General features: G+C 47.1%; 2 protein-coding genes across 2 annotated transcripts; one reads left to right on the top strand and one right to left on the bottom strand.

The window, feature by feature from the left end:
- Positions 1–3,584: 3,584 nt before the first annotated feature.
- Positions 3,585–19,483, top strand: LOC103711267 (subtilisin-like protease SBT3.17). Its single transcript, XM_008797350.4, has 3 exons — positions 3,585–3,875; positions 3,964–4,061; positions 19,128–19,483. The coding sequence occupies exons 1-3, from the start codon at positions 3,715–3,717 to the stop codon at positions 19,223–19,225; spliced, it is 357 nt and encodes a 118-aa protein (XP_008795572.2). The 5' UTR covers positions 3,585–3,714; the 3' UTR covers positions 19,226–19,483.
- A 3,535-nt stretch (positions 19,484–23,018) lies between these two features.
- On the bottom strand, positions 23,019–25,658 carry LOC103711268 (uncharacterized TPR repeat-containing protein At1g05150-like). The gene has a single exon (XM_008797351.4). The coding sequence runs from the start codon at positions 25,561–25,563 to the stop codon at positions 23,239–23,241; it is 2,325 nt and encodes a 774-aa protein (XP_008795573.2). The 5' UTR covers positions 25,564–25,658; the 3' UTR covers positions 23,019–23,238.
- Positions 25,659–26,863: the final 1,205 nt, after the last annotated feature.

Here is a 26,863-nt window from a genome sequence, read left to right as displayed (position 1 = left end):
AGTTTGGGAAACATGTCCGCTGTCGCAAGAAATGTAGTTATTAAGCTAGACGACTTTGTCATTGGGCAATGCCTAATTAGGGTGCTCATGCGGACAAAGTTGAGAATCAGTTGACTGCCCTACAATGCATTTTGGAGAGAGAAGATGTGGATAAAAAAATCTAGGTTGAAGGTAGCTAATTAAATATGGAAATGAGATTGCTGCATCACATGATAAGTATGATATTTTATCCAAAATTCGAAAGATTCGAATGTGTGACAAAGCGAGAACTATGCATCATGTTTTACATCATCAAGGAAATTTTTATGAATCTCTCAGCTCTGATGATTCAAAAGATGCATGATGTAGTATCAAGAACTAATGCTCCTCTACCATAACAATTTGATGATGATGGAATCTTCAAGAACTTTAATGCAAACTTAGTCAATGAAACAACCCTTGAGTTGACTTATTATGACACCTACAACGATCATTCCCTATACTGCATGGGTTACAATAAGAAAATAGTCGTTGGGTAAGAACTAAGGGAGGTGCTAGATAGGAGGAAGAAGAAGACAGGAGAGAAGCCACAACTAAACCCTCTTCAATGAGAGAAGAAGCTTAAAGCAGCATGTTGCTGAACAATTTGAATCAGACCAAGACTTCTCCATTAGCAAACAATTATTAGCTTGTTTATATCCGTCTGCATGAAGATGAACTCAAGATCATCTCTAAATAGGTTGTTGCATTTCTTCTAGCGGCTAGGATTCTTGAGGTAGGAAATAACGTAAGGGATTCTCATGCTGCATCTTTATTAGACCTTACTTGGTTGATGATAGAGAAGAATGAAAAGACATTTCGTTTTTAGAAATCTATCATCAATCTAACTGAAAGAGTGGCATTCCTAAAAGAAAAGATGGAATTCAGTAGAATGACTCGGGCTTCAAATAAGGACAATGTGCACATTTCTAAACTTGCAATGGAGGTTGGAAAACTCATAGAAACAATTAAGTTAGGTATCTAGCAATTAGAAAAAGAGATACATGGCACAACAACTGCAGTTTCCTCAGGGATGATGTCCCTTCTTTAGGCTATGGGGAGGTTGATTGGGCAACTTGAAAGCACCTCCACTATTTCTAGAGCCACCACCTTCTTTCAGACCTCTGCACAACCTAATTAGCCATCTCACCCTTCCTCTTCATCTAGACCTTCTCATCCCTTCACTAGCACTAGACCTTCTAGTAAAACTAGGAGTCATCGAGCTGGTGCATCTTCAAGCATGCCAACTCATCTTGATGTCTCTTCCTCTTCTAACAAAGATTAGACATATTTTCATAGTTATCTTTAGTCAATGTTATGATTAGTTTTGTCCTCCTAGTTATGTTACTTTCTCTTCATGTTTTTCTTTGTAACATGTTCCTACTGTGTGATATACTCTTTTACTTATTAGATATTTGCAATTTAAGTTAAAATGACGTGTTTATCTATTTTATGATGTGCTTCCTGTGGATATTTTAGCTTGCATGTTTAAGTATCTCTCAAATGTTTATCCTGTGAAATATTCTCTTAATTTCCCTCCTTATTGATCATGACAAAAAGGGGAGAAAAGTTTAAGCAACAGAAGAATAAATTAAAAACAAGAGTAAATAAATGAAATACATCAACCAAAAGAAGAATCAATGGAAAACAAGAGAAAATAAAAAACAAGAGTAAGGAAATGAAATATATCAAGCAAACGAAGAATAAATGAAAACAAGAATAAAGTTATAAGCATAAAGACATAGCATATGAACTACTATAGAAGTAAGAGAAGCAAGCAAGTAAATATAAAATCTCTAAAATGGTCAATTGAAATCCTCTTTTAAAAGTTTCATATGTACATCAAAAAGGGGAAGAATTACTTATAAAGACAATTTTGTGGTAAAAGTAAATTCAATCAAGTAGAAGAGTGAATATAAACTCAGTTTTATAGATATTACCTTTGTTTAAACTATTCGCTAAATTTTACAAATATAAACTCAGATGTTATTCTTGCTTATACTACTATCTGAATTTTTCAAGTTTACACCGAATTCTAAAATATGTTATCATTGTTTACACTATTCTCTTTTGGAACTCAAAGGTTTTGTTATCATCAAAAAAAGAGAGATTGTTGACTCTAAAAGGTTGATTTTGATAATGCAATATAATTGAGTAAAAGTACCACTAATCTATTATCTGGAGTATGCTTGATTGATTTCAGAAAGCCAAGAAGAAAGCCTTCAGTAACTCTTTAATAATGATCATTTATCTGAAGCTCTGCACTAAGAATACAACTCCAAAAAAGCCTTGAAGCAATTCTTGGAAGCTCACATATAAATACAGAGAATTTTATTCCAAGCTATCTCAAGAGTCGACCCTTAGTTTGCAATGAGTTGACCCTGGAACACTGTAGCTAACTGATACGCTATCATGAGTCGACTCCATTAGATCGTGAGTCAACCTCAAACAGTCTTAGAAGATAGATAGAAAGCTATGAAATTTATCGTATTGGTGAGTCGACCTATGAATAACACGAGTCGACTCTAGTCTAACACGAGTCGACCCAGAAACAAGCCAATCGGCCTCTGGGAAACACGAGCTGACTCTAGTCAAACAAAAGTCGACCCCTGAATGATCATAGTGAAATGGTAGAAAGCATTAAAATTCAGCCATTGAAGAGTCGATCTTTAAAAATATTTAGTCGACTCCTGTAACTAAATGAGTCGACCCTTGAATTGAGAGAGCCGACTCCATAATGATCACAGAAGAAAGACACAATACAACAAAAACAATAGCAAGTACGAGTTGACCACTGAAGATCATGAGTCGACTCGTGGAGATCATGAGTCGATTCCTAAAAATGTCAAGTCGACCCCTCTGTACCTGATAACAGTAACAACTAGTTTTTTTATAAATTAGAAAGGTTATTTTTATCCCATAACAACTCTTTCAACCTATCTAATGGCTAGGAGAGTATTCCAACCACTTCCAAATGGTATAAATGCATAGCAACACCAAAAAAAAAAGAGAACGAGAAGTAGAAACAGAAATCAACAAAAACAAGAGCAAGAAAAAGAAAATAAAAAAGAGAGAGCTTCAAAGAGAAAAATACTCAAGAGCACTTACTGAGAGCTGAAAGATCATATCCCACCAAGTTTTCCTCTCTTTTCTTTTCCCCTCAACCTATTTTTTTTTGTGGTGTTGTTCCGCATTGCAAAGAGTTATGCATCTGGCTTTATACAGTCTTTTATTTTCTTATTTTGTTGACCACATTCATACTCACCACTATGAGCCACTATTATAAATAATAATATTAATAAATAAAATAAAATAAAATAAAGGTTTTGCATTATGAATTATTGTTATATTGTCCATCTTTAAAATGGTGGGTTGTGGCGGCATCCAACGCAACCTATTTAGCATGTGACATGATGACTTCTTTTTTGGAGATGAACGATAGTCGTTTGATTCCAAGATTGATGATTTGGCAGAGTCAATATTTTACTCCCCACCTTGATACTATTCGCTGGATTTTCATCCTTCATAACATATAATATATTTTTTATTTTATGCGGACAGCGGCAAACCGTTTGCATCGCTGCCATTTTACCGACGCATCTCCTTTTCATTCTTACCCTGTGATAAAGAGCAGTGAGGAAAACCCCGTCGATCCGCGTTCCCGTCTTCGTCTTGTTGCTTTTGCCCTCGGTTTTAATGGCGGAGGAACCCACGAAGACCCCCGGCCAGCCCGCCGGCGAGGTGGCGGAGGAGGAGGAGGGCGGCGACGCTGCCGTCCACATCGTCTACGTTGACCGGCCAGAGAACGAGGAGGCCGAGGCCTTCCACATTCGGACCCTCGCCCCGGTCGTCGGCAGGTCTCGATCCGTGCCCTTTTCCAGTCGCTCTGTCAATTTCTAGGGTTAGGGTTAAGATATTCCCTGCTCTCTTCGTTGTGATGATTAGTGAGGAGAAGGCGAAGGATACGGTGATCTACCACTACAAGCACGCAGCCAGTGGGTTCTCCGCCAAGCTCACTCCGAAGCAAGTCGAGGAATTGTCGAGTGAGTTCTCTTCTTTCTTCTAATCGTTGTGTTTTTTCGATGCATTTAGTTCCATCCGGTGCGTTCTTGGTGCTGAATCTTTGTTAATTTTGGTTAAAGTTGAGACTTTTAATGGATTGAAATGAGGAAAGTTCTGGATTTTGATTAGCGGTATCTTCATAAGTTCTAAACGGAGGCATTTTTTTCAGTTAGAAACATTATGTAAAGTTAATTCTTTTTCCTCCGTCTTCTAATTGAGTAGAAGCTTTAGTTATATGCTGTTGTTGGAATATATCCAATCGTTTGCAATGCTGGATTGAATTGCCCGTGGATGTACAGCTGAGCGTCATGTTTGTGGCGAGGTTTACAAAATCTCCTGCATATCAGTTTAGGCCATATGGGCTTGTTTTGTACCATAAATACTGATAGTGGTATTTTGGTTAAACCTTGTGTTGGGGGAAAAACCCAAGTCATGCCGCCTCGGAGGCGCCCGACCAAAAAGGGCGCCGACCAGCAGCGCTCAACTAGAGAGCGCCGACCAGCAGCGCTCAACTAGAGAGCACCGACCAGAGAGCGCCGAATAGAGGCGCTCGGCAAGAAGGAGCCGACCAGAAGCAACCCCGCCACAGGACACTCCCTTAGGTAACCAGCTCGGCTCGGACCCGGGCCGGGCCCGTGCCTTAGCCAAAAACTCAGTCCCCGCCTAACCCTCTAAGGGACCTGACAACTCCACTACAACCTGCCACCATCTTTTAAGCCATCAAGACACAAGATCTCCGCAGGTATTCGGCACGACCTATCATTAATGCATGAGACCCCCTCAGGTCTCCGATGCACTCAGTCATTAAATGAACACGGCTCAAGATGATCTCCGGATCACTGAACCATCAAAGCGTATGGCTCTCCCTGACCGCCGGTTCACTCGGTAATTAATGCACTTACCATCTACGAACTCCAGGCCCACCACGGCTGACGGTTCAACCACTCCAACGGGTCTGATCAACCGCGACAACTCCCTGACTCCGGTCTGATTCGGCCTTATTCTCCACTACGCCATTAATGAGCCAAATCGTGCTCAATTATCACGAAAAAGGACAAATCCCCTGTCACCTCCCAGGTAACAAAATACCCTTCTATAAAAGGGAACCTGGGGGGAAGGAGGAGGGGACTAACACAAACACAAATACACATATGAAGAGCAAACATTCTCCTCTTTTTCTCCCCCCCACATATTAGCCCCCTCTGACTTAAGCATCGGAGGGCCGGCGCCGGAAAGCCCGGCCACCGGCTTTTTTTTTTTTTTTCAGGACTCTCTCTCTCTCCAAGGAGGACGCCACCAGCCGGCACACCGCCGTCCACCGTCCCTGCGGCGGAGCTCCTCTCCCCTTGGTTCGCGGCGGCCCCCGGGTCCAATTTCCAGCAACAGTTGGCGCTAGAGGAAGGGCCCGAGTCGCTGCCATGAAGCTAAGGAGTAAAGGGGCTTCCAACACCTCTCGACGTCCTCCACCTAGTCCTGAACATTCTGTCCGAAACTCGCCGCCTCCGGCCGAGACAACTCCTCAAGTTCGGCCGGAGCAGTTTGACGCCCTGGTGCAACAGGTGCAAGCCTTGGCTACCGCTGTCCAAGGCTTGCAACCTTGGGGCATCCCGACGGCACCACTTCCTCCGGCTCCAGTTCAACCAGAGCCCCCTACAAGCGGGCTCCCCCTTCAAGGCCAGGACTCTCAAGTCCAGGCCTCCCTCTGGAGAGAACACCCAGTCAGAGGCCCTGGAGGCTGGCCACAACCTTCAGAGGCTGAGTCGGTTCCAGGGCAACTTGCACCCGAACGAACCGCCGCAGCGGTCCTCCAGAATGATGAACTCGACAAGAAGGTCGAGAAGTTGGAGCGCCAGATCCAGGCACTCCACGGAAGGAAATCAGGACGTGATGGTGACTTCGAGTTCACCACAAAGTCCCCCTTCTCCCCGGAGATCGAGGACGAACCAGTCCCACTGCGGTTCAAAATGCCCCAGGTGGAGCCTTACAACGGCAGGGCTGACCCCCTCGACCACCTGGAAAGCTATCGGGTCTTAATGGCCCTACAAGGAGCCTCGGAGGCCATGATGTGTAAGGCCTTCCCAGCAACACTCCGAGGACCGGCCCGGCTTTAGTTTACCGGGCTGAAGCGAAGTATAGTCTCCTCTTTTGAGCAGCTCGGCAGACAATTCGCTGGCAATTTTGCCGCCAGCCAGCCCCAGCGGCGGACATCGGACTCCCTCCTTGATATCAAACAAAAGGAGGGAGAATCCTTCAAGGAGTATTTGGACCGTTTCACTGCCGCAACATGGGAAGTCCGGGAGCTTGACCAGTCAATTGCCATGTCAGCACTAAAAACTGGAGCCCGGTCTTACAGGTTCCTCTTCTCTATCGAGAAGAATTTCTCTGCGGACCTCACCGAGATGCTTGTTCGGGCACGGAAGTACGCCAAGGCTGAAGAAGCCGTGGCTGTTAGGCGGAGCGGGGCTGAGCAGAACCCCAAGAAACAGAAGAGACGCCGCGAGGAACGTGACCAACCCAGAAGCCCGTCCCCGCGTCGAGCTAAAAATCCGCCCTGCTTGAAGAGTCCACCCCGGTTACGGGGACCGCCTCAGCAAAGGTCACCGCTTCGCCCGAGGTTTCCACCACGGGCTCGTGCATCCGAAGGGAGGTATGAAAACTATACTCCCCTCACTGCTCCTCGGGCTGAAATCCTCATGGAGATTGAGGGTCGGGATTGCATCCGGCTCCCACCTCCGAAACAAGATTTCAGAACCCGGCGTGATCCCCGGAAGTATTGCCATTATCATCGGGATCACGGCCATGATACCGAGGACTGCTATCAGCTCCGGAACGAAATCGAAGCACTCATCCGCCGAGGGGTGCTTGATCGATTCGTGCGAGGCCGGCATTAAGAGAAGAAGCCAGCCGAAGGAGCCGCTCAGCCTGAGGGTCCAAATGCCAACAGGCCCATCGCTGGCACCATCAACACCATCCGAGGCGGGGCTTCGGCTGGAGAAGCTCCAGGGGAAGGAACCTCCTCGAAGCGCCTGCGCGCCTCGGAAGCCATCTCCTTCTCAGATGATGATTTAGAGAAAGTTGAAACTCCCCATGATGATGCCGTGGTCATCTCCATGATCATAAATAAATTCGATGTAAAACGCATCTTGATCGATAATGGAAGCTCGGCGAATGTTTTGTATTTTAATGCCTACTGTAAAATGGGGATGACAAAAGAGCAGCTACGGAGGATGAATGCTCCGTTAGTTGGATTTACTGGGGATTCGGTCCCAGTAGAGGGCGAGATCGACCTCCTGGTCATAGCCGGGCTCGCCCCCCGTGAAAGTACCGTGGGGACAAGCTTCCTCGTGATACGTCTGCCCTCGGTCTACAATGCCATCCTCGGAAGGCCAAGTCTCAACGCCCTCCGAGTAGTAGTCTCGACACGCCACCTGCTCATGCGATTCCCCACCAGCCAAGGAGTTGGCGAAGTTCGAGGAGACCAAATGGTAGCAAGGCGATGCTACCTGGCGACCCACGAGGCAAAACGACCAGCCGAGGTGCCTATCCCAGCAACCGACCAGCCCCCAACTAAGACTCTGGAGGCACGGGTCAACCCTCAGAAAAAGCGGGTAGAGCCTGGTGAGTTATTAATCCCAGTTCCTTTACGCAAGAACTTTCCCGAACTAACTGTGCAGGTCGGCTCTGGCCTCAATGAGTACGAGAGGGATCGCCTCGTCAACTTCTTGCGAGACAACATGGATGTCTTCGCATGGTCGCCCGCGGATATGCCGGGAATAGATCCAGAGATCATGGTCCACCGGCTTCAAGTAAAGCCAACCTGCAAGCCCGTGCGACAAAAGAAGCGAGGCGCCGCCCCTGAGCGACAGCGAGCCGCAGCCGAGGAGGTCGATAAGCTCCTTGAAGCTGGCTTTATCCGGAAGATATCCTATCCGGAGTGGCTCGCCAATGTGGTCCTCGTCAAAAAAGCCAGCGGAAAATGGCGCATGTGCGTGGACTACACCGACCTGAATAAAGCCTGCCCAAAGGACAGCTTCCCACTCCCCAGCATCGACCAGCTCATGGACTCCACCTCGGGTCACGAGCTCCTAGCCTTCATGGACGCCTTTTCCGGATACAACCAGATCCGCATGGCGCCAGAAGATGAAGAAAAAACGGCCTTCATCACCGACGGGGGAACCTACTGCTACAAAGTGATACCATTCGGCTTAAAGAATGCCGGGGCAACTTATCAGAGGCTGGTCAGCCGGATCTTCAAAGATCAAATAGGCCGGAACATGGAGGTCTATGTAGACGACATGCTGGTAAAAAGCAAGGTAGCGCAAGATCATGTGGCCGACCTCGATGAAGCATTCTCCACACTCCGAAGATACCAAATGAAACTCAATCCGGCCAAATGTGCATTCGGAGTCACCTCTGGCAAATTCCTCGGCTTCATCATTACACAGCGGGGAATCGAGGCGAATCCTGAAAAGATCCGAGCCCTCCAAGAAATGACGCCTCCCAGGACGGTCAAGGAGGTACAACGACTCACGGGCCGAGTTGCAGCCCTCGGGAGATTCATCTCCCGCTCGGCCGAGCGCTGCCTCCCATTCTTTGCAGCTCTCAAGAAGCCAAAAGACTTCTTATGGTCGGACGAGTGCCAGCGGTCTTTTGAAGAGCTCAAGCACCTTCTGGCTTCCCCTCCCCTGCTCACAAAGTCTCAACAGGGTGAACTTCTTTACCTATATTTGGCCGTTTCCCCTGTAGCAGTAAGCTCGGTCCCGGTCCGAGAGGAGGGCAAACTCCAAAAGCCAGTATACTACACCAGCCGGGTCTTGAGGGATGCTGAGACCCGATACTCGAAGCTGGAGAAGACTGTCTATGCTCTGGTCATCTCAGCTCGAAGACTCCGGCCCTACTTCCAAGCCCACACAATGGCTGTGCTGACCGACCAGCCAGTCAAGCAGATCCTGCAAAGATCAGACCGTGCAGGCCGGATCACTAAATGGGCCATCGAGCTCGGGGAATTTGACCTCGAGTACCGACCCAGACCGGCGATCAAAGCACAAGCGCTCGCAGACTTTATAGTCGAGTGCACCATACCGGATGAGGTCGAGCCCGAGCCTGAACCACCAACGGAGCAGACCCCGAGTTTGACATGGACTCTGCACGTCGATGGCTCTTCAAACTCGGGGGGTAGCGGAGCAGGTCTCATCCTCACCAGCCCGGAGGGGGTGGTCGCTGAGCAAGCCTTGCGCCTCGAATTCCCTGCTTCCAACAATATGGCGGAGTACGAAGCACTCGTCGCCGGGCTCAAACTAGCCAGAGAGCTGGGAGTAAAGGACCTGAAGGCCTTCAGCGATTCTCAGCTCGTCGTCAACCAAATCATGGGTGACTTCGAAGCCAGAGACCCTACAATGCAGAAATATCTCCAGAAGGTACGGAATCTCGCCTCGACCTTGGATTCTTTCCACATCCAACATATTGCCAGGTCGGAGAACCTTAGGGCTGACCAGCTATCAAAGCTGGCGTCCTCCCGCATGAGCGAGCTCCCCAAGGCGGCAGCACTTGAGTATCTCCAAAAGCCCAGTACAAAGGAGCCCGAGCAGGCCCTTTGCATTGAGTACGAACCAAGCTGGATGGACGAGCTCATCAGCTATCTGCAAGATGAAGTCCTCCCCAGTAATGAACAAGAGGCTCGCCGAATAAAGCGCTCCGCCACCCGGTACATACTGCATGAGAGAGAGCTCTATCGGAGATCTTTCACCTCTCCCCTCCTCAGATGCCTTCGCCCAACGGAGGCTGATTATGCCCTGCGCGAAGTCCACGAAGGGATTTGTGGAAACCATCTGGGAGGACGAGCATTGGCCCATAAAATTCTGCGCCAAGGGTACTATTGGTCGACACTCCAGAAGGACGCTGTGGACTTCGTCCGAAGATGTGACCGGTGCCAAAGAAACGTCAATGTCCAACGCCGACCTTCGGCTCCCTTAACTTCAATCAACTCCCCTTGGCCTTTTGCCCAGTGGGGAATTGACATTCTCGGGCCATTTCCACTGGCTACCGGGCAAAGAAAGTTCCTGGTCGTCTCCATCGACTATTTCACAAAGTGGGTGGAAGCCGAGCCTCTCGCCCGGATCACCGAGCAGAAGATGCGGAATTTTGTCTGGAAGTCCATAATCTGCAGATTCGGGCTCCCCCGCATCCTCATATCCGACAACGGTCGCCAGTTCGACAACATTCACTTTAGAGAATTCTGCTCCGAGCTTGGCATTGACCACCGCTTCACCTCGGTCGCACACCCTCAGACGAACGGAGAGACCGAGGTAACAAACCGTACTATTTTGCAGGGGCTCAAAGCCAGGCTCGACAAATCTAAAGGACAATGGGTCGAAGACCTATACAATGTCCTGTGGGCTTACCGGACCACGTTCCGTGTCCCCACTGGCGAGACTCCCTTCAATCTGACATATGGGACGGAAGCTGTCATCCCGCTGGAGATCGGGCTTTCTTCTCCAAGAGTCAAGCATCACGACGCCAGCTCCAACTCCTTGCGGCTCAGAAGTAACCTCGACTTGGTCGAGGAAACAAGGGAGACCGCCCGAATTCGTATGGCGAGGTACCAGCAGAAGACAGCTCAGTATTACAACGCCAGGGTCAAGGTCAAATCCTTCAAAGCAGGGGACCTTGTCCTCAGAAGAGCCGAGGCCTCCCGACCAGCTGAGCAAGGGAAATTAGCTTCGAATTGGGAAGGACCCTACCGAGTCACGCGCATCTGCCGACCCGGAACTTACAAGCTAGAGTCCCTAGATGGGACTCCCATTCCACGAAGCTGGAGTTCTAAAAATCTCCGCGTGTACTACCAGTAGAACCCCAGGGGGTCCTCAGTATTCAACCATAAGCTCATTATTCTACCCTGACCACGGTCGGGATGCCTCCATATTTTGGGACGAAGTACCTACGTGGACTCCCTGAAGATGTTCATGAGTCCGCGACCCGTTCTTCACCGACCAACGAGCTCGGCTCGTTCTCCATCGACCAACGAGCTCGGCTCATTCTCCATCGACCAACGAGCTCGGCTCGTTCTCCTACCCCGAGACGTCGGGATGCCCCGATAGTTCGGGATGCCCCGATACGTCGGGATGCCCCGATACGTCGGGATGCCCCGAGACGTCGGGATGCGTTCTCCACCGACCAACGAGCTCGGCTCGTTCTCCATCGGCCAACGAGCTCGGCTCGTTCTCCATCGGCCAACGAGCTCGGCTCGTTCTCCTATCCTGACCACGGTCGGGATGCCCCGAGACGTCGGGATGCCCCGATACTTCGGGATGCCCCGAGACGTCGGGATGCCCTGATACGTTTGGATGCCTCGAGACGTCGAGATGCGGTCTTCATCGGCCAACGAGCTCGGCTCGTTCTCCATCGACTTCAACCAACGAGCTCGGCTCGTTCTCCATCGGCCAACGAGCTCGGCTCGTTCTCCTATCCCGACCACGGCCGGGATGCCTCGAGACGTCGAAATGCCCCGATATGTCGGGATGCCCCGATACGTTGGGATGCGGTCTTCACCGGCCAACGAGCTCGGCTCGTTCTCCATCGACTTCAACCGACGAGCTCGGCTCGTTCTTCATCGACTTCAGCCAACGAGCTCGGCTCGTTCTCCTACCTCGACCACGGTCGGGATGCCCCGATACATTGGGATGCGGTCTTCATCGACCAAGCGAGCTCGGCTCGTTTTCCTGTTCATGATCAGCGGGAAGTCTGTGGTTGGCAATAAGCTGGATTTTCTCTCTCTGCCGACGTCCTCAAAGAACGGACTCCGAGTAGAGGAGCGTCTTCAGTCGCCTCGGCGTAAGAACGCTCGCGGTACCAGGTACCCATTTATTTAATGTTTTTACATTATCTTATCTATTCCTGGATTTTTTCTCTCTGCCGACGTCCTCAAAGAACGGACTCCGAGCAGAGGAGCGTCTTCAGTCGCCTCGGCGTAAGAACGCTCACGGTACCAGGTACCCATTTATTTAATGTTCTTACATTATCTTATCTATTCCTGAATTTTTCTCTCTGCCGACGTCCTCAAAGAACGGACTCCGAGCAGAGGAGCGTCTTCAGTCGCCTCGGCGTAAGAACGCTCGCGGTACCAGGTACCCATTTATTTAATGTTTTTACATTATCTTATCTATTCCTGGATTTTTTCTCTCTGCCGACGTCCTCAAAGAACGGACTCCGAGCAGAGGAGTGTCTTCAGTCGCCTCGGCGTAAGAACGCTCGCGGTACCAGGTACCCATTTATTTAATGTTTTTACATTATCTTATCTATTCATGGATTTTTTCTCTCTGCCGACGTCCTCAAAGAACGGACTCCGAGCAGAGGAGCGTCTTCAGTCGCCTCGGCGTAAGAACGCTCACGGTACCAGGTACCCATTTATTTAATGTTCTTACATTATCTTATCTATTTCTGGATTTTCTCTCTCTGCCGACGTCCTCAAAGAACGGACTCCGAGCAGAGGAGCGTCTTCAGTCGCCTCGGCGTAAGAACGCTCACGGTACCAGGTACCCACTCAATGTCTACGTTCTCAATTTACTTTCATCCCTGATTAATTATCTGAATAAACCCCCGACTGACGTCAAGGTACCTCGTCGGGCCAATCATCGCCCGGCCTCGCCCTTCCTACGTACACCGATTAACAGCAAGCTTAGTTTATACTAGGCTCGGTGAATCCCCGTCGCGAGCTGACGAGCATTCAACCCGTTCGTCGGAAAAGAATCCGGTCCACCCCGGCAACTCGAGGCTCGGACTCAAGGTTCACTAGCTAAAAAATTCAAGTCCTAGCGACCGTCCTAGGGCTCGGCCGAATTCTGGGCTAGGCTCGGAAAGACTTCTCGAGCCCAAACACCCTAAGCGTAAGCATCACTATATTGCTGGTCGAAGGACCGAGCAATGGAGCTTGGCAAGCCGAGCTTAAACGCAAGTCCTGTGGCGGACGAAGTTGGGGCCATAGAGCCCATGCCTTTGGAGCCTAAAGAGGATCCAGGCAGAGGAACCTAAGCCTATCAAAGATAAGGCATCGCAAATATAAGGAAAATACGTGTATATTCATTTCAAAAAAGGCCCGTAGGCTAAGTACAGAGCTCGGGCTCGGCCCTTACAAGTGTGGGGACCATCCCGACTTAAAAAAAAAAAAAACTACTACACTAAGGCTCGGCTTCGGCAGCTTCGGAAGCGGCCGGCTCTGCGGTCGGGGCTTCCTCTTCGGCGGCCTCGGCAGTAACAGGAGCAGCCTTCGAGGCAGCCTCGGTGACTTCAGGGACCGCCTTGGGCAGACTTCCCTGGTTAGCCTCCGAAGCCTCTGCCTCCGACCTTTCGACCCCTGCTCCCGGTTTGAGCAGGTCTACGTCGAAGTCCGGAAAGAGCCGCCGCAGTTGGTTGCGGAAATCCCTGAAGCCTTGGATCAGCCCATTCACACCTTCCTCTTCTAGAAGGTCACGGAACTCATCCGACTCCCGGAAAAGCTTCACCGCGCTCTGAGCCTGCTCCCGAGCCTCGAGCTCCCGAGCCTCGTGATATGCGGCTTTCCGCTCGAGGTTTCTTATTTCCCGCTCAAGCTCTAAGTGTCTGAGGCGGGCATTTCCCACCTCCTGCTCGCGGGTAGCCAGCACCAGCTCGGCCTCGGCCAAACGGGCCTCCACGGCGCGCACTTCGGACCTCGCCAGCGTGTGCGCGCCCTTCTCCTCATCGAGCTCGGCGGTTAGAGCCCGAATTTCCTCCTCGGCCGCTCCCACCCTTGCCTGGAGCACCTGGCGCTCGGCCTCGGAGGCCTGGCACCTCGCCTCGGCCTCCTCGTGTCCCCGCTGATGCCTCCGGGCCCGCTCCCGGTAGTCTTGCACAATGTGCATCAGCGTCTCCGTCTCGTGCAAGTGCTGCAAAAGAGACGTGAAAAACGTGAGGAACTAAAAGTAAAACTTTTTATAATTATACCGACGGGAAAACTAACTTACCCGGACGGCGTTGCAGAGAGTAGCGTCCATGAAAGTGCTGTAGCTCATGGACCGTATTTTCACCTGGTCGGCCGGAAGCAGCGCGACCCGAAATACTTCGCGCGCCACTTAAGGGTTATCGAGGGCTGAATCGCCCTCGAACACCGACCAGACGGGTGCGTGAGGCACCCGCTCCCCCGAGCCTGACGGGCCCGGAAGGCCAACTTCGGCTGGCCTGGGCGGAGCCGACCCCAAGGCCCCCTGGCTGCTCCCCGGCTCGGAGCTAGAGGGCTGGGGTCGGGCAGGCGGCCGATCCGACTGCCGCAAAACTGGAGCGGGGCGCGCAAGCGCTAGACCCGCGGAACTTCTCCCCTGGTCGGCAACTGGGGCATCCTGCTGACCAGGAATCTGCGCCAAGGGCACCGGGCACGGGAGCACCGCCGAAGCTCCCCGGGGGCCTGTGCCCCTGGAATCCGTGCCCTCCCTCCGACCAGCGTCGGAGTGCGCGGGCCGAGAAGCGCCCGCCTCGGCTACTACTGTCGCCGGGGTCGCCGAGGTTTTCGCTTTTTTCCTCGGCTCGGTCGGCTCGCCTGAGAGCTCGGCTGCCCTCTTCTGAAATCGGGCGTAGAGGACCTCGCTCTTGGTCACCATCTTTGCGATATCTGCAAGGACGAGCAGGATTAGACAGAGAACAATAAACAAATAAAAGAGACACTACCGTTACTCTTACCATGGGGACGCGCCGAGCTCAGGACCACGTTCACTAGAGCGTCATCACTTATGAGGCCGTTCAGTAAAATGCCGTCCCCGAGGCTGCGGATGGTGTCGATGATCCTCTGCTCACGTGGAGAAAGCCGGGGGGGCTTGTTGATAGACCTAAGCTGGGTCGGTCTCCATCTAGGGTCATACCCCCACGTCCGTTCAGAACCCAGGAAGAAGAATTTCTTCTTCCAGTCATGAATAGACGAAGGGGCACCCTGAAAGAGTGGCCGGCCCGCCCGAAGGGCGATGTAGAGCCACTCTCCGTCTCCCGGATTCGACTTCAAAATAAAAAGCCGCCGGAAGACGTTGACAGAGGTCGGAATCCCGTGCAGCAAACACAGCGACAGGAAACCGATCACTGTCCTCCAGGCATTTAGAGCGAGTTGTGCCGGAACCAGTTGGTATACCGTCAACAACTCATTCACGAAGCCGTGAAGAGAAAATCGTAGGCCGGCCCAGAGTGATTCTAGATACACTCCAATTCGGCCTACCGGAGGATCGGTTACCCGATCCCCCCGCCTGGCGGGTTCCAAACGGAATCCTTGAAGAGGAAAAAACCACTCCTCGGTCATTTCGACCTCCAGGACGCTCATAGTGGACTCGACTTCACTCGGAATAGAACCCATTACGAGGAAGAAAGAGATTAAGAGAGAAAAGGGGACCTGCGGAAGACGCCGGAGAAAGAAAACTTCGGACTGAAAAAAGCTGGAGGAAGAAGGCAATAAGAAGGGAACGGGAGACCAGGGGAGAGTTTATATAGACCTCCCCAACGGCCCAGATCAGCAAGAAAAATGCTGCATCTCGTTTAGATAACAACACGTGTCGGCCCGAAAGACAGAGCGCCGCATTTAATTTAGGTTGACGCTTCGAACACCGAAGCGCCCCACCGGATCGAGTAGCCCCATCATGAGCCCACGACGCGAGGACGCTTCGGAGAAGGCATCCCAATAATGAGATATTTCGGAAAAGAGGAGACGCCGCCTACTAAAGGCACCTCGAAACGCCCGATGATTCAAAACGCGCAATAATTTAAAATTTTCAGAATCTGTAATGATCCAACTAAAACTACTTCCCGCGCTCAAGCTGGTAGCCAGCTAGAACTCGGAAGTCGGGGGGTAGTGTTGGGGGAAAAACCCCAAGTCATGCCGCCTCGGAGGCGCCCGACCAAAAGGGGCGCCGACCAGCAGCGCTCAACTAGAGAGCGCCGACCAGAGAGCGCCGACCAGCAGCGCTCAACTAGAGAGCACCGACCAGAGAGCGCCGAATAGAGGCGCTCGGCAAGAAGGAGCCGACCAGAAGCAACCCCGCCACAGGACACTCCCTTAGGTAACCAGCTCGGCTCGGAACCCGGGCCGGGCCCGTGCCTTAGCCAAAAACTCAGTCCCCGCCTAACCCTCTAAGGGACCTGACAACTCCACTACAACCTGCCACCATCTTTTAAGCCATCAAGACACAAGATCTCCGCAGGTATTCGGCACGACCTATCATTAATGCATGAGACCCCCTCAGGTCTCCGATGCACTCAGTCATTAAATGAACACGGCTCAAGATGATCTCCGGATCACTGAACCATCAAAGCGTATGGCTCTCCCTGACCGCCGGTTCACTCGGTAATTAATGCACTTACCATCTACGAACTCCAGGCCCACCACGGCTGACGGTTCAACCACTCCAACGGGTCTGATCAACCGCGACAACTCCCTGACTCCGGTCTGATTCGGCCTTATTCTCCACTACGCCATTAATGAGCCAAATCGTGCTCAATTATCACGAAAAAGGACAAATCCCCTGTCACCTCCCAGGTAACAAAATACCCTTCTATAAAAGGGAACCTGGGGGAAGGAGGAGGGGACCAACACAAACACAAATACACACATGAAGAACAAACATTCTCCTCTTTTTCTCCCCCCCACATATTAGCCCCCTCTGACTTAAGCATCGGAGGGCCGGCGCCGGAAAGCCCGGCCACCGGCTTTTTTTTTTTGCAGGACTCTCTCTCTCTCCAAGGAGGACGCCACCAGCCGGCACACCGCCGTCCACCGTCCCTGCGGCGGAGCTCCTCCCCCCTTGGTTCGCGGCGGCCCCTGGGTCCAATTTCCAGCAACACCTTGCAATCCCCTTGTTTGTCTCTTATATCATTCTTTGGTGAAGGTAGACTACAGCATCTATTTGATTTCTGTTCTTTGGCTTGAGAAGGTTGGGCAGCTTTCTCCAGTTCCTTCAAATTACTGCCTTTCTCATATCTTCCATTTCTCTTGTTTGGCTTACAGCTATTAACACCATCCCTACTTGTGTCTCTTAATGAGTTCTGTCTTTATGTCTTGAATCATTGACCATCACATCTCATGATTCGACGGTGTTTTTACCACCATGGATCTTACCTTGATAGTTCTGTTTTGGTTCAGAGGTAGAATCGAATCTTTTGTCTTCATCAAATTCTCATCATCAATTATGGATTTCAGTCTTACCTTCTCTTTTAGGAATTTTTAGGAATTCTTTCTTGCACAACTCGAGTAAGATTTCTCTCCAAGTTCGAATAGGACTGAATCTCCAAAAATAAATATGACTAATAGAAATGATCATGAAACAATTAAAGTTGTCTAAGAGGTAGATCTTGAATTCTACATGAACTTTGCCTTATGTTGCTCTCTAATTCTTCACTGATTGGGAGATATGCTCGATTAAAATTTTTTTCAAAAAGAAAATTTCCAGCTTGACCGATCCATTGTAGGTTTCGAGAATTTTGGCTTAATTTAACTCTTTAGCGGTTGACTAAGTTGTAGATCTCAAAATATTATCCTATTTAAAAAAAAAAAGATCATCTCAATTGGGTGTCGTATGACTAAACTATGACCTCCAAAAGTTTGGCTTATAATTTGGCTTTTCGATATGGTGGATTTTGCTCCTGAACTCTGTGCAGCATACCCATAATGGCCAAAATAGTCCACATCGAGTCCGAAGATCCTTCTGGATCAAGGCTCTCCTGTTTAGGAGATTTAGCTTCCATTAAATCAGAACGGAAGGTAGAAAATGCCTGCTTCTCCGTTTTGTAGCTGAACCATCTAGCTTTGCTTGAAGATGGTTTCTATCCTTGATCTTCTTTGCTCCTAGGTCTCAAAGAACCACTTGCCCTACTTTCGCATTTGGACTTTGTGGTAGGGATGCTTCTGGCCATCCTTGTTAACGACGATGATGGCGACTTCCTCTCAATCTCGATCTCGGTTAACCAGTTGGTGAAACCAAGGGACAAGAGCTTAGCTCTCATGAGCGGTATCTGGTTCTCATATCATTATCACGAACTTGTTGCAGGCATTAACAAGTTGCTTTGCTTGAGCTGCGGTTGCAAGGTTTATGTTACCTTGTATTTTGGAGGCATTGATCATAAACTCTTTTCCATCCTTTACGAGACGATACTTTTTTTTATCGTCTGTAAAAGACTGCATTTCGATCTCAAAGGTTCGGGCTTCCAAGGATGACTTGGCAAATATTCAAAGGAACTACTTTGCATGTTACCTCATCAATGTACATCTCAGGAATGGCGAATTTGAAGGTACACTGCTTCAACACAATATCCTTCTGAATCTAACTGAGAGGGTAGGGATGTGGATGGGGCTTAGTTTGCAATTCTAGCTTCTGAACTAGACTTTCAAAGATAAGTTTTTTCTGGCTCCCTGGATCTACACTAGCTCTAATGATGCTATGCTTTATCTGAATCAAGTGGAAGAGTTCCTATCACACCTCTGGGTCTATCTTAGCTACTATCTTAGGTTTTCTCACTATCAGGCTCAATTTTGAGTTTGTTTACTCAAGCTCGGGCAATTTGTCAACCTCAACCATATTGAGGACTGCCTTTCCTTTCTTCTTGGAATTATAATCCCTCAGCTTCTTCCTTTTCGGCTGCAAGTCGAGGTGAAGTTTCCAACACTTCTTTTTAGTATGTCCTTGGAGGTTATAGTAATTGCAGTAATTTTCTAAGTTGTATTGGCTTGCTTCTTACCTTGCTTCCTGTTCTAGTTTGATTCTCTACTGTTTTTCGTGAATTTGTCACTCTTCTGGCCTTTCTCAAGGTTGATTCTACTAGGTAAAAATGGCCAAAAAGATTGAGGCGAGCATTTGTCTTGTTTCTATATCAAACTAAGTTATCGGAATCTTGAGGCTGCTTGCTTTTGCCCTTATGTGGTTAAGGTAGGCCAAGGATTGGCACCTCCAAATTTGCATCTGAATTAAGTGGTGATTTTATTGTTAAATTTGTTTAATATCGTGAGTCTTTTTTTTTTTTGCATGTGAATCATCTAATCATTCTTTTTTCAAATTTATTTGGTTGTGCAGAGAAACCAGGTGTTCTTCAGGTTGTTCCTGATCAGACCTACACCCTCCATGGACCAGGGGGAACAGGGGGCACTGTCCACCACATGGGCATCCTGTGAATCCTTGTTGCAGAGACAATCTTCTGTCTTCTGAAGTATTTTTCCTTATTGCCAAATAACGTGGCTTTGGAGTCCTCAAAAATAAGGATGTAAACTCCATAATGTTGATGTATTACCAAGCAATTGATATCGTCAATACTTTCAATCTCGAAGTGCTGCATAGGATGTGGTTTCTGTTGTGATGTATGGAGCTGATTACGTGTAAATACGTTTTTATGGTACATGGAAATTTGTACTCATGGAAAGCTTTAGCTAAAAGATGTTGCTGGTCTGCATACTTTTCTGGCGCCCCCGCTAGTTTTAAGAGGCATGAAAGCCCTCAAGTACGGTAACAAACCATTGCGCATTTTGGCACCATTTAGGTCTGAATATTCTCTGTTACAGGTTATATCGTAATATACTGACATTTTATTACGTGATGCATAGTTTCATGCTGTTCATGAAACTTAGCAAAGCAGTGTTTCCTGCAATCAGATTCCCTAGAATGTCACAAAGTTCCAAAGGTCCATTCTAATAGCAATGAGTGGTGCTGCATGTAAACCTTAACCATCCAGGCATGTAATGACAACTTGTGCATATCCTCAGGTGCTGTATGCAGTTTTTTACATCTAGATTGGTAAGACAGTGATCATATCTTCATTCCGACTGATAAGTCTTGTTATGGAGACCTGCAGCATTGTTCTAAACTCTGAGAAATTTGAGAAACTCCAGTACAGTTGGTATACATGGATCGCAAGCAAATCAAATGTTTCAGATCCTAATCCAAATGAAAACAATGATTCTCCCAGCGCCCGATATAACGCAGAAGAGTGGAACCTACCGAAGGGTGCCCTTAGAGGACTAAGTACAAAACTGGTTCCCTAAGATTTAAGCATCCACTGAAGATAGATGGTTGGCCGGAATGAGCCCAAGAACCTAGCTGCTAAGGAACCCAGGTGAAGAACAAAGTTGAGCCGATAAACCCTCCTCCCTTTCTAAGAAGATTTGTTGCACAGAACGTCATCGCTTTCGTCTGATCTGATGAAGCATAGAAGGTATCATCAATTTTCCAAATTGATGTCCTTTGTAATAAAAGCAAGCAGCTCCCAGCCAAACACCACCACAGAGAAGCAGAGCATCCAAAGACAAGGGACCCAGAAGTTTTCTAACTCAATGATGACAAGCTACCAAATGAAGTATAGATGTATACTGACACATTCCTTCCATCCTTGCCGCCATAAAATTTGTGGAGAGATTGCTTACACAACCTGTTTTTGAAAGTTCTTTGGCTCGAAAGCTTTAGCTGACGAAATCGATCATTAAAGGCCGAAGCCTCTTGAATTCTCAGGCTGACGAACATCATCCACAAATGTTATCTGCTAATCTTCTCGGCCGTCTCCAAAATGACCTTGGGCAAGAGTTTCATTGCATGTAGCAAGGTGTGTATTGACTGCCAATGAAAAGTATATAAAACAAGCAATCAAAGAGAGTGTGAAGATACCCAGATCTTATAGCAAGCTTGATAGTAATGTTCAAACATTCTGGAGCACATGTGCCTTCTGTCATGTGAAAGATTCATCTGTAATTACAGAAACATGATCGATGAAGGAGGCTGGTTTCGGTAGATCGATAAACCTTTGGGCTCAAATCTGTGAAGATGACTTGTTATAAAAGCTAATCGATATCGATGTCCAAAAGTTGAAGGTGCAAGAAGTGAGTATTTATCCATTGATGAGAATGAACCATGGTAACACGAAATATATCCCAAATATTCACTTCTCTACAAGAAACCTATTCCTAGTATATCAACCTACCAGATAATGCAAATTCTTATCAGATATAACCTTATTCTGCAAACACTAAGGCCTAATGGTCAGAGCTTTGGCATTATTTTAACATTTCACCTACATGCTTTAGCTGTCCCGTTGTCCTTCTGCATGTTTATTTTCGTTTTCTTAGCAACATAACCATGTTGATTAGCATTTTTCATTCATCAATATTTAAACTCAAGATCAACTGGAAAGAGTAAATTAACTTGAAAACAAGAAATAGACCATGAAATCTACAACATAACATTGAAGAATCAGTCATAAAATAAAATCATAGCTAACTTTTGAATAAATATTCAAAAGTGGAGACATTTTATTTCCTTTCTGTTTCACAGTCACCCATCTAAACCAGCAACAATCTTATAACAAATAGCCCATAGCATAATTGATACTGTCATAAAATAATAGGAAGAAGGTAGCATAATTATCCAAGGAACATTTTTAATGTAAACTTTTACATCCTGTAAAAATAAGACATATAAGTAAATAAAAAGCTAGCTGTACTTGCAGGACCTTATTCTAAATTAATTGTAAGCACTATCCGTTCATTGTATTATAGTATTGATACTGCATTTATGCCCAGACCACTTATTATCATTGGCGTACATATAATAAACCCAAGGTGAATTGCATACATTATTGTGTCTTTCCAATACTCATTCTTCACTGACATTCTATCACAGCACCTAGGAAAATTCCAGAATTTCAAGTAGCTCATAAGGCCTTTCCCAGAAATTAGATTTATTAGTATAACTTTACCCCTATCAAACTGCACCATTTACTCCTCAAAATGGAAAGCTAAAGTCAATCTATTGAGAGATGATCTTTTAGTCACCCATCTCCATTATTGGCCATCTTAGTTCTCTTTTACTTTCATAAATACAAATTAAGTATTTTCAATTAAATACCCTCCACCAATACAGTTTCTTCATCAAAAACACTTAGTTTATTTCTAAGCATATCTACAGAATATAGGTAGCTTGTAGAAATGAGGGGGCAACCGGGCAATACAACACTATTCACAATAACAATCCACTCTAAGGCTGCATTCCTCCTCCCCCTGCATCCCCACCCATGCACACACGCACACACACACACATGCAAGCACACGACACACATCACTGACCCCAAGTTCACTCTCTAACCTTCAAGTCATTAATCTTAATGATTCATGGTAGCATTTTCAGTTGGTGGCACATGAAAAGAACATCCTTGAGGATCTATACAAATGTAGAGTTCTGCAACTTTAAGAAGGTCTATATTCCTTGATAGCACTGAGATTGTAAACCACACTCCATTAAAAGAGTCTGATAGTCAAGATTCATGACATTGTTTTATTTATTTCATACATTTTGGATTTCAAAATCTGATCCATTCAGCGGCTTTTCATGGTAGAGATCAGCTTAGTTGTGTGAAGGTTTCGGATCTTCAGGCATTTGCATTTAGGCCCCATTATTGGAAACTCATATTTTGGAACACAATGCAATACTGGATCAAAAGGTAAATTCTAGATTTTAGAGTTTCAAAGAAACTGGAGTAGTCTTTTCCATGCTATTAAAACTGCATTAATTAACAAAGAATTAGATTCTCAACATGTAAAGTATTCTTGTAAAGAACAAAAATATTAGAAAAGGATAGAACTTACGTTGTCATTGCAAAATATGCTTAATGAACATTATGATGAGAAAGAAGCAAACCCATAAATGGAAGAAACCAAAGCCTAATTCAAAAGCAGGTTCATGGGTCTTTCTCTAGTAGAAGTAAATAAACCTATCTAGAACATTTCTGTAGATACTTAAGACAGCATTTGTTGCAGGTACATATATCCCAGAAACTATTCATAAAAAGTCATTCTATGCTCCAAAGAAAAGCTCAACTCTCATATTAATGATATTAAGACTTTTGATAAACACTTGGATGAATCAATTAAGCTAATCGACAATAGATAAGCAAGGACAAGTCATTTGCAGCACATAAACAGTACTAAGGAACCTCATTAATTTTCTCCCTTCTCACCTTTCAATCAACCTCTCAAACAAGAATTTTTATGAATTTGCCTTCACAAGAAAATTTATTTTGCCTATTTCTAGAGTTCTAAATTCAAGCCAAGGAAATAACTATACGGAATTTCTTTTAAAAACAACTAATTCTTGAATTGTTATCTACATGAAGGAAATGAAGGATGTACATGCAGCAAACCAGTAGTCACTCAATTTGGCACTCTTTGAACCTGTATTCCTCTTTTTCATATGCAGATGGCACCTTGCACTCACTATAACAACTCGAGCACAGACAGAATCGGGAGGTTGTCTCTTTAAACATCAATCCACTGATTCGATACTGGCAAACGGCACAAGAATATCTGCTCTGGTGCACTCTATCACCAGCCTCAAGCTTTACTAAAGTACTTAATATCCCAAAACCATGATCCATATCATCAAACATAGCAAGAAACTCTCGGAATGAAATCTTTGCATTCTCTTCTTCTCCTCCATGCACTTCCATCAGGTCAGTGAACCCCTGAGAACAAAAGTAGATAACCCTTAAGTACCTAAAGTAAACAGAAGAATCCACCTTTGCTATCTGGCCTTGGGCCTCATTTTTCATGGGGCGCCATGAAAGAGCATCAAAAGCAGCACGCTTGCGCTTCTCTGGCGGGCCTGCACATATCGGTGCTATGATTGCAAAGAACATGCCAAGATCCACCTTACCAGAACCGGCAACATCCAGAACTGCCCATATTTTTTCATCAATGGCTTTGACAGAACCTTGAAAGGATTCAACTTTAAGGTTACTCAGAAGCTTGCGAAGAAGTACCTCCAATGCAGCCTTCTGTATTGATCTCTGTGGCACCCCATTCCCAGCATAAGAGACCGGAACCTCAGTTCCCTCCATCTCTTTCTTCCAAAGAGCTACATCACAGCGGCCAAGTTTGGTCATCTTCTGTATCTCTCTGATCCAAAGAGCATCAGCCACACATTTTCTGTCAGTGGTCTTCTCATTTGCCAGTTTGAACTTGGCAGCATCAACAACTACCCAACCCAAGCCATCAACTTGAGACTTCCTCTGCAACTGCTTCAAGTGGACAATTGCATCGTACAACTCCACCCGCTTTGTCATCTTGAAAGCTTCAGCCAGTGCCTTCTTCGCCTCTTCTGCCTCCCCTGCACCCAGCATCGAGACAGCTCGATTGAGCTGGGCCCTCCAGTGGTCTGGTTGGACAGCCAGAACTCTTCCATACATCTCTGCTGCTCTGTGATACCGACCGACGTCCTTAAACAATCCTCCCAGGTTATAGAGTGCATCCAAGTGGTTCGGCTTCAGATCAATTGCCTTTTGAAAAGCCAACACAGCTCTCTCATCATCCCCGATGGCATGGAGAACTGACCCGAGATCACAATGGGCATCAGCATAGTCTGACTTGAGGAGCACCGCCTCCTCCAATGCCTTCTCAGCAGCTGCGTACTGCCCCACACCGAACAAGGCACTACCCAAGAGCTTCAGAGCCCTGTAATGGGTCGGGCAGAGGATGGCAGCCTCACGGTACTGCTCGCTAGCATTGATCAATAGCCCTTCCCCTTCCATCACAATCCCTAAATTCACATGTATCTGTGGGAGCAGAGATGACCACTGGACTGAATCAGTCTCTGCCGATTCCAGAGCAATCAAGTAGCTTTCTTTAGCCTCCAACGGCCGTCCAAGTAACCACAGAGTGTTGCCAATTCTGAAATGGGGGCGAACGTCGGACGGCCTCAACTCCGCTGCGCGCCGGAAGCTCTCCAGAGCCTCCGGTAACAGCTTCCGATCGTATAAAGTCCTTCCGATCGCCATGTGGCCGTCGAAGGCCTCCTCCATCGTCGGCGCCCGGTCGACCTTGTCCCTGATCTCCTTCAATTGCTTCAAGAAAGCTCTGAATTCCATGCAATTCTCGTCCCTTACAAATACCCCGCTTCGATCCAACTCCCGGCTGAGGTCCGTGGACCAGCCGTTATCCGAGAAGCCATCGAACAAGATCGAATCTTTAGCGATTACATTGGAACAGGAAGCCTTAATTCGAGACCTGATGGCGAACTCCAACTCCTCGACGACCCTCCATGTGCTCTCGTGGGCGATCCCGTGGTTGGGGTAGGAGACCCAAGCGGGGGCGAGCCTTGGGTGGGGATCGGGGGCGAGATCCGGGTCCCCAGCCGGGCTAGGATTAGGGTTCGGGTCGGTCTCGGGGTCGAGGATGGAGAGGGCGGCGAAGTCGCGGTCGACATCGCCGGCGCCGTCGTCGTAGGTGCGGAGGAGGCCGGCGAGGGAGAGGCCGACGGAGGGGTCAGGGACGAAGTCGGCGTAGGAGCGGAAGACCTCGTCGAGGATGGCGTCGTTCTGGGCCGGGGTGAAGTGGACACTGGGGTTGACGGCGGCAACGAGGGCGGCCATCTCGGACCTGTCGAGGCCACCGTCGCCGTTGGCGTCGAAGCGCTCGAAGATCCGCCGGACCTTCTCCCGCCTCGCTGGGGATGCGCCGCCGCGGGCGGTGGCCATTGCTCCTCCCGCTCCGGAGGTCGCCTTTCGGGTCGCTATATGTGTGAAATGGGAAGGCGAGAAGTGTTCTCTGACTCGAGAGAGAGACTGGTTTATATGGATTTTAGAAATATTTGGAAGAAATGCGTTCAAATGATGATACATGTACCTGTTTCATACGCAAAGAGAGGTAATGGTAGGATTGTGTTTATTAATGTTGGCCAAGTACATCTTGTTACCTTTTTCCATAAAAATGCTTAACCTTTGGGGTAGTTACATGTAGTTTTCCTTTTAAAGAAGAAAAACATGAATTACCATGCTCACTCTTGATTTTTGCCATGGAAAGAGTGAGAAAGGGGTTGAATCCTTTGAAAGAAGAATTCACCTCTCTTCACATGAATTAACCGTTGAATTGCACACTAGTCATTTCGGAATTTGTAGCATGAATGAATCAAGAAATTTAGAGTACTTTAAGATCTATGCAGAAAGCAATCTAACGGCCGATGTTGTGAAAGAAAGACCAATCACTCTTTTGCGATACAACTCGAATTCGAAAAAATAATATCATCAAGAAAATTTGACGAAAGTTCTTTGGATATATAGTTATTCTACCGACCAACTTAGATCCTACATCATAGTTGAGGAATTTGTGCAATACAAGAGGATGAAAATACAAGCAAGAGTGTGCAGTACCAAATGAGGATATCAATCTAACCTCTAGAATTTTTATACAAAAATATTTTTTAAAATTTTTATATACTTTTTTTTGTCTGTTTGCTTTAAAATGCTTGCAACATTATGTAGAATATCCTAATCATTAGACCACCCATATACTGCGCTCATTCCTCTTCCATTATCAATAGGTTGTGAAGATTTATAATAGTGAATCATAAATGATAGGTTTTAAGTTGTTTGTATTAGAAAATATAGGATAATAATTTATATGAGAGGTAGGGAGGCGAAAACAACTTAAGATAGGCTTGATCCGTTAATAGTAGTTTGATCTCCGGTCATGCACGAACATATCAACTAAAACAAAATAAAAAAATTCTTACAAAAGGTAAATAAAAAATATATAATTAATAATTTTTATATGAAAATCTTACCATCACAATTGGTAGAGAATCATCTCTTTTTATGAAAAACAATCAAAAGGATGAAATTATTTAATATTTTTGTTTCGCAGGCATTCAAATAAAATATATGTGATTCAAAATGTTGTGTTTCTAGTTGCTTGTGTTTGACGTGAATAATTTAATTCTTCCATCATTTTTATATGCCAATTGATGGCGCTCTCATTATTATTCTTCAAAGAGCATTA

Source organism: Phoenix dactylifera, unplaced genomic scaffold, assembly GCF_009389715.1.
Source record: "Phoenix dactylifera cultivar Barhee BC4 unplaced genomic scaffold, palm_55x_up_171113_PBpolish2nd_filt_p 000167F, whole genome shotgun sequence".
NCBI classification, from domain to species: domain Eukaryota; kingdom Viridiplantae; phylum Streptophyta; class Magnoliopsida; order Arecales; family Arecaceae; genus Phoenix; species Phoenix dactylifera.
Note: the sequence above shows the minus strand (reverse complement) of the source record. Positions and strands in the feature narration are given on the sequence as shown.